We start from the raw sequence: 8541 nt of genomic DNA on the forward strand, positions 1-8541 counted from the left end.
TTTTTTGTATATGATATCTGTGCAAACCTCTTCATGCATGTAGGCGTGTGTGTGTGTGTGTGTGTGTGTGTGTGTGTGTGTTTGTTCTCATCTGCTGTCCACATAATTTTTGAGACAAGGTCCCTCACTGAACCCGGAGCTCCCAGTTGGCTAGACTAGCTGGCCAGCAAGCCTGGTGATCCTGTCTGTAACTCCTCAGCACCAGGATTACAAATGTGTACCACTCCCCCTGCCTTTTATATGGATGCTGGGGATCTGAGCTCACATTTGACTGGCTGTCAGTTTTAGAACATTATCGTCAGTTCGTGGAGGTGATCTGCACCTACAGCATCTGTCAGTATTTGTTCTTCAGCCTCCCAGCCCTACATAACCACCAGGTCATTTTCTTTGTCTATAGGTTTGCTATTTTGGACTTTTCTTATAAGTAGAACCTTATGTGCTGCTTCATGACTGGCTTGATGCCCTGGGCACAATGTTTTTAAGGCTCATGCAGATGTTCTATGTAACTGCACTCCATTCCTTGTCATTGGAGAGTAGAAGTCTATTGTCTGAATATGCCAGGTTGTATTTGTTTATCTATCACATAACACACATTTTGGTTCTTCTGGATGTGTGGGCTATTAGAGCCACTGTAGTTATAAACATATGCATAATTTATCTGGGATACATATATACTGAAGAGAACGCTTAGCGTTTGGGCTTTTCTAATGTATGTCTGCCTGTCAGTTCCTTTACCAAAACCACAAACCTTGCTTTACCTATCCAAACTCCTTAAGAGCCTACACATGCTCTTAATATTTATCAAATCCAGAATTGTAATAAAATTTTAAATTATCCTTTTACTTATTCATAACAATTTCTCAGATACTTTTAGTAGACAATTTTTTGTGTGTTTGTGATGAACTGTTTGCATAGCTGATTTGCATACTTGATTTTCCTGCCTCTACCTTCCAAGTGCTGGGGTTTCAAGGGTGCACCACCACACCTTGCCATAAATAGACATTTCACAATACTATTGATAACTGATAGATCCTAAAAGTATAATTTAACTATGTTTTTCCACTTACTATTTTTGATATCTATTATCGAAGAAATAGAAACATGAGCATGAGACTTACAAAATTAATCTTTATAGGACCTCAAACTGCCACTCGAGAAAACTGAGGGCCAGCCCACTGGGGACAGTTCTGGAGTGAGTCTGTCTAAGGAGTCAGCTATGTCAGCAGAGCCTGGTGGGAGCCATGGTGAGGACATAAAGGTAAGGCTGGCACGCTTTGCCACACACAGAGGGATGATGTAGCCTTGTTACTTTTCCTTAGGAAAGGGTGGGGAGGACAGTGGGTGTGCATTGCTAGGTAACAGCCACATCTCAGTTGATTAAAGACATGCTTTCGTGGGTCCACAAATGAAATCACTTCATGCCTCTCAGGCTGCCCACTCTATGCTTCTATGTCAATAAAAGTAGGCAGGACTTTTGAATGGTGCCAATCAAGTTTGCATTTCCTTTGGAGGACTTCTGACGAGTGTTTGAAAATGCTCTATCAGGTGTGGTCAACCTGCTATCACCTACAGAGGTTTTTGCTCAAGAGCTGGCAGTTGAGTGACCCAAACAACAAACAGCAAGCCAACCTAGTGGTGTAAATCGGTTTGTGACTTTTGTGCTGGGCCATCTTGTAGACCTCAGCCACATGTGGCCTGTGGGTTGGGCACACCTGGCAGCTTCCAGCAGCGTTGGCTAGCCACCAACCTCTTATTTATGTTGCTTGCTTTCTGTGGAAGGGAAAAGTATAACTAATACTCTTTGCTGTGGTGGACAATTGGAAGGCGTTAGAGTGTAAGTAAGACTTTGAAAACGGAACCAAAAATACATGTGTAACCAGTAATACCTGTGACTTCGCACATGTGCCACACTCCAAAACCAGCTGTATCACCATACGTAAGTGATTTTGAATGCCTTTAGCCAACTGGCAAAAGGAGCGCTAATGTTTTCAGAATGCCTAACAGGTGGAGGGATAGCTCAGGGGTTATGAGTGCTTGCTGCTCTTCTTTAGATTCCCGGTTCAATTCCCAGCCACCCACATGATGGTCCACAACTGACTCTAACTCCAGTTCCAAGGGATCCAACCCTCTCTTCTCACTTTTGTAGGCACCAAGCACACCCCAGGTGTACAAACATACGTGGAGGTTATAACCTCTGGCTTCTCCACCCACACCCCAATTCCTGACGACTTAGAGGCTTATTATTTATTAATAAATGCCTAGGCCTTAAGCTAGGCTTCTTCCCGGATTAGCGTGTAATTCAATATTACTATACTGTGTTTATACTATTTTATACTACGTTTATGCTCTTCTATGCCTGCCACAGAGCTGGTTACCTCTCCTCAGTTTTATACATTCAACTTACTGCAAGTCCGCATGGTAAATCTCACGCCTGAGTATTCCCCAGAGTTCTCATCTCTGGATGTCCCACCTTCTAATCCTGTCTCAGCTTGTTGGCCATCAACTTTTTATTTTGACTGATCAGAAGGTGCCTTAGACAGGCAAGAAGAACAAAGACACATCTTCACACAGCACATATAAACATTATCCCTACACAAACAAACACTGATACACAAAAAATAAAAATTGAAAGAAAAAAAAGAATGCCTAATGGGCCAATAGCATAGAGACAGAGCACTCACTTGTCTATTATGCAGGAAGCTGGGGTTCATCTGTACCATTGCATGAAAAAGAAGAAAGAGAGAAAGAAGGAAAGGAAGGAAGGAAGGAACAAAGGAAGGAAGGAAAGAAGAAAAAGAAAGGACTGTAATCAAAGCAAATCTAGAAGGATCTCAATTTATGTGACATTCTTTAAAATATAAGTCTCTGAATCCTTAGAAAGTTCAGATATATACCTGTACATGTACGTGTGTATGTTCATACAGGTTCTTTCTGTGTAACCCTGGCTACTCTCGAACTCAGTAAGTAAGCCAGGCTGGTATAAAACTCAGAGAGATCCTGAGTGCTGAGATTAAAGGCAAGTGCCAGTATGCCTAGCTAAAACTAACTTTGAAACTGTTGGTTGTGCAAAGCTACCGGGCTACAGAATACTGAGAGACCATTAGTGAGAACAGATTCAATTACTCTCTCTCTCTCTCTCTCTCTCTCTCTCTCTCTCTCTGTGTGTGTGTGTGTGTGTGTGTGTGTGTGTGTGTATGAAGGTGTAGAGTCTTGCTGTGTAGCCCTGGCTGTCCTCAAACTCACAGCCATCCTTTTGCCTTAGCCTCCTTAGTATTGATTACAGACATGAGCTACCATACCCAAAGTATCCCTTTTTACTTCTTTTTCCCGTTGAGGCATAGTATTTCTACATAACCCAGGTTGTCCTAGAGATTACAATCCTCCTGCCTCAGAATACTGGACTCCTGAATGCTGGGATTAAAGATATGTGACCTCGTGCCTGGTTCTGAATTTCTTTTTGATGATATTGTAAAATTACTGGTAGTAATAGCTAAATTTAATTGTATATGAGTTTACTCAAGTTTATTCAGATTAACTTTCTAAGCTTCAGTGTTACTTATAAAATGAGGTAATATCTAGCTGACAGAAACAATACAATTAAAATAACATGCATGATCGACCTTCTCATTTGTAAAGTGATGTATACTTTCATATTTTCACTGTCAAACTAAGGTCTTACATCACAAGCTCAAAGTTGTGTGCAGACCAAATATGCAACAGTAGCTCTAACACAAAGCTTAGATTTCTAGTAGGCTCTACCATCTGGGTCTGTAGAAGAATGTTTGCTTTGTGATGTTCACACAGTGGCAGAGACCTAATAAATTTCTAACTCATTAGGAATAGATAGATACCTCATATGTTTCTCTGTCCCTGTCATTAAGCAAGCACTATGTAACTTGGTGTTGAATTCCTTTTTTTTTTTTTTAAGATTTGTTTATTTATTTTATGTATGTGAGTACATTGTAGCTGACACACCAGAAGAGGGCATCAGATCCCATTACAGGCAATTGTGAGCCACCATGTGGTTGCTGGGAATTGAACTCAGAACCTCTGCAAGAACATTCAGTGCTCTTACCTGCTGAGCCATCTCTCCAGCCCCCTGAATTCCCATTCCTTAGGATGGTGATATAAACAACATTTCATATTGCAGTGACATCTTCTTAGTGATCGCTCTGATTGTTCTAGGCTGCAGAGAAGCAGGAAGTAGAAGATGAAGAATCAGCCGGACAATTGAAAGTGTCTAAAGTCTCAGAAGAGGTCGAAAGACTCATCAAACAGGTGAAAATCTGGGAGTCAGAAACCAAATCCATCCTGGATCTCCTTCGACATCAAGATGAGGATGGATCCTCAGAGGACACCTTGCAGGTATGAATGTGACCATGTTTAAGAGGGAGCATCTGTGATTAGAAACTCACGTGGGCTTGTGTTTTAAGATAAACCAACAATGTTAAAGAGTAATGACCCTGCACTTAATTTTCCGTATTGGGAAATTTTAAGATGGCAGCAACGCCAGTCACTGATTGCTCTTCACATAATATGCTTGGAATGCCTTATATGCATAAGGTCTTGACTCATTTTCCTGCCTATACGGTGGGGATTATAACATTCTGTATGAGAGGCAGGAAGGTGAGTGCAGTCAGTCTCTGGTGGCCAGCTACAATGGGAACATTCGAATTCCGTAACTTGTGCCTTGAAGGTTCTCCCATTTAAACAGCCTTGTCACTGACTCACTGATGGAGGTCATAGGGTATTTGGACTCCATTCTGCATCCATCCTCCAGAAGCTGCCTCGACTAAGAAGCCATGGGGTGCAAGTGTAACTCGGCATTGCTTGGGATAACTGAGGATTTTCCTGAGTTCCAGCACAGCTGTAACAACAGGAGAGCACGTGGTAACTGCCCCAAGATAGGAAGTTTATGGAATAAAGGACCACTCCTGGACTTTTCTACATCTATGTTACTGGAAAAGCCTGTAGCTCAACCTGCAGTATTTTCATTGTTTGTGATGGTGATAACTTAGTAGCTTGAAAAGTATTCTTACAAAGTAGCATTAAAAGAACTTTATCTGCCAGGCGGTGGTGGCGCACGCCTTTGATCCCAGCACTTGGGAGGCAGAGGCAGGCGGATTTCTGAGTTCGAGGCTAGCCTGGTTGATGAGTGAGTTCCAGGACAGCCAGGGGTACACAGAGAAAACCTGTCTCGGGAAAAAAAAAAAAAAAAAGAGCTGTGCTTTTATATCCATAGAACACTATCTGTAAGACGAGGACAATAACTTCCTCGTGTGTCTTGACCCTGCCTGTACTCAGTTTTGGTAGAGACATAGAAGTACTTTACAGTCAGTGCAAACGTGTGATTGAGGGCTGAGCAAGGGAGCGAGGAGGCTGGAGAAAGGGAGAAAGGGGCCTTCTCTTCACACTACCCCTGCCTGTTATATGAGCTCATTTGTTACTGTTTATATAATTAAAAAAGAGAAAAAAGTCAGAATTAGAAGTGAATGTTCTAATTTCATAAAGATAAGATCACCACTCCTACTACATGAAAACCAGTCAAAGCTGCCCATGCGTGCTTGGTTTCCCTGCCTGACTCCTGATTTATTCTATCCCTCCTGCTCCTGAGGTGCAATTAACTTTTTTTTATGCTAACTTGAAGGCTAGAAAGTCATTATTTACATATAAGATTGGATTATCTTTTACATGCTGTATTAGTCAGGGTTCTCTGAGTCCCAGAACTTGTGGAATATCTCTATATATTAAGGGAAAATATTGGAATGAGTTACAGTCTGCAGTCCAACTTACTCAACAATGGGCAGCTGTGAATGCAAAGTCCAAGAATTTAGCACTTGCTCAGTCCCACGAGGCTAGTTGTTCCTCTAAGTTAGAATCCTAAAGAAGTAGATTCCAAAAGGTGCTAGCAACTAAGTGCAAGCAAAACAAAGAACAAACACTTCCCTTTTCCGTTGTCCTTATGTAGGCTTTCAGCAGAAGGTATAGCCCAGGTTAAAGGGGTGCGCCACCATAGATGGATTTGGAGCTTGCTCTGTCCCAGGCTAGCCTTGAACTCAGAGATCTGCTCTCCTGTGTCTCCTGGGATTAAAGGCATGTACAACCTGGGCCTAACCTTTCCCTGGCCACTATGCCTCAAAATCTGGATCACAGATGTGCCCTACATGTCTGGATTGTAGTTCATTCCAGATGTGGTCAAGTTGACAACCAGGAATAGCCATCACAATATGCTTATTAGACATGTAATTCTGTGTAGTATATGTTCTTTTGTTTCAGAGTTTTCTTTGGAATTTAACTATTTTGGTGTGTGTGTGTGTGTGTGTGTGTGTGTGTGTGTGTGTCCGCGAGCGCACGTGCATATGCACACTTCTTTTTTTCCTTTAGGAAAGTGTCTCACTAGGTTCCATAGACTGGCCTTGAAGTTGTTCTGTAACCTAGCAGGCCTGACTTGGTAACCTCCTGCCTCAGCTTCTTTGGCCAGGACTGTAGCTATCAGACTGTGATTTTTTGAATTTTCTTAATCCATTACATAAACTCTTTGAGCTCTGATCTATTTTTATTTCTGTGGCAAGTATTTTTTTCTAAATTCTTGTCCTTTTAGTAGCTTGTTTTACAGAGAAAGCATGTGCCTTTCTACAGTCATGTCTCTCTCTGCTTGCACCCCTGAATAGAGCCTGCCTGCAGGCAGCACATTGATTTCCTTGAAGAATTTGTTTTTCACTGAGGCCTCATATTTTACAAATCACTTTCTGACCCATCTGGAATTTACTTTTGTAAATTTTTTTTTTTAAATATGGAACGCTTCATGAATTTGCATGTCATCCTTGCGCAGGGGCCATGCTAATCTACTCTGTATCGTTCCAATTTTAGTATATGTGCTGCAGAAGTGAGCACTACTTTTGTAAATTTTAAAACACAGTTTTAAAAAGACTATTTTAGTAGTCATTGTCTCTAGTAATGTTTATTGAATCCCCTTCAAGTTTGAGTAAGAACTATTTCATTTTATTTTTTAAAGATTTATTTATTCTATATATGTGAGTACAGTCTTGCTGTCTTCAGACACACCAGAAGGGGACATCAGATACCATTACACATGGTTGTAAGCCACCATGTGGTTGCTGGGAATTGAACTCAGGACCTCTGGAAGAGCAGTCAGTGCTCTTAACCACTGAGCCATCTCTCCAGCCCAACAATTTTATTTTTAAAAGTTTTATTCTCCCAATTCATTTTTTATTGGCATTATATTAGCTCTAGTTTTTATTTTATTGGAATGTTTAGAAGGAATATTCTATTTTTTAGGTTGGGTAAGTTTTCTTCTACGATTTTGTTAAATATTTTCTGGTCTTTGAAGTTGGGACTCTTCAGCTTCTTCTATTCCTATTATTCTTAGGTTAGGTCTTTCCATGGTATCTCAGATTTCCTGGATGTTTTGTGTCAGGAATTTTTTAGGTTTAACATTTCCTTTGACTGATGTAGCAATTTCTTCTGTAGTTTCTTCTACGCCTGGGATTCTCTCTTCCATCTCCTGTATTCTGTTGGTGATGCTTGCATCTGTTGTTCCTGTTCTCTTCCCTAGGCTTTGCATCTCCGGGTTTTCTCAGTTTGTGTTTTCTTTATTGCTTCTGTTTCCATTTTCAGTTCTTGAACAGTTCTTTTGTTTATTTCCCTCACCTGTTTGTTTGTTTGTTCCTGTAGTTTTTTTAAGGGATTTATTCATTTCCTCCTTAAAGGCCTCTAAAGTCTTCATGTGGGTGCCCTGAAAAGTGGAACAGGGTCTGCCTAGTTGGGCCTCAGTGGGAGGGGAGGTGCTCTGTCCTGCTGGGACTATATGTCCCAGTATGGGGTGGCACCCAAGGGGCCTCCCTTCTCTAAGGAGAGGGGAAGGGGCAAAGGGAGAGAGGTTTGTAAAGGTAAGACTGGGAAGAGCAGAGGGAGGGGGTCTGTGATCAGGATGTAAAGTGGATAAAAAAATCTATAAAAGGTCTTATCAGAATCTGAATCTGTTAATATAGTATTTCAAGTGTTTTGCTTACTTAAACATTTTAAGATTTATTTATTTATTTTTGGACTTTTTCGAGACAGGGTTTCTCTGTGTAGCCTTGGCTATCCTGGATATCACTCTGTAGACCAGGCTGGCCTCAAACACAGAAATCCGCCTGCTTCTGCCTCCCAAGTGCTGGGATTAAAGGCATGTGCCACCACTGCCCGGCTTAAGATTGATTTTTTAAAGATTGATTTATTCTTTTTGTTTGCTTGGGGTTTTTTTGTTTGTTTTTTTGTTTTTTTGTGTTTTTCTTTTTTTTTTTTTTCTTTTTTTGAGACAGGATATATAGTCCTGGAGCTTACATTGTAAACCAGGCTGGTCTCAGACTCAGAGATCTGCCTGCCTCTGTCTCCCAAATTCTGGGAGTAAAGGCATGAGCCACTACACCTGGCAAGCTGTGTGTGTGTGTATGTGTGTATGTGTGTGTGTGTGTGTGTGTATGTGTGTATGTGTGTATGTGTGTATGTGTGTGTGTGTATGTGTGTATGTGTGTGTGT

At 41.2% G+C, this 8541-nt stretch overlaps 1 protein-coding gene and 1 non-coding gene across 5 annotated transcripts in view; one reads left to right on the plus strand and one right to left on the minus strand.

The window, feature by feature from the left end:
- Syne2 (spectrin repeat containing nuclear envelope protein 2) overlaps positions 1–8541 on the plus strand; it is a 396202-nt gene that overhangs the window by 177853 nt on the left and 209808 nt on the right. For all 4 annotated transcript variants that reach the window (XM_031355750.1, XM_031355751.1, XM_031355749.1 and 1 more), the window contains 2 exons: positions 1136–1258; positions 4186–4365. In XM_031355750.1, the coding sequence (XP_031211610.1) occupies positions 1136–1258; positions 4186–4365 (303 nt within the window). The remainder of the gene's footprint in view (positions 1–1135; positions 1259–4185; positions 4366–8541) is intronic.
- LOC116081223 lies at positions 6788–6894 on the minus strand. Its single transcript, XR_004114748.1, has one exon. It is a non-coding gene; the product is annotated as a U6 spliceosomal RNA (small nuclear RNA).

The sequence above is a fragment of the Mastomys coucha genome, unplaced genomic scaffold (assembly GCF_008632895.1).
Source record: "Mastomys coucha isolate ucsf_1 unplaced genomic scaffold, UCSF_Mcou_1 pScaffold6, whole genome shotgun sequence".
Classification (NCBI taxonomy): domain Eukaryota; kingdom Metazoa; phylum Chordata; class Mammalia; order Rodentia; family Muridae; genus Mastomys; species Mastomys coucha.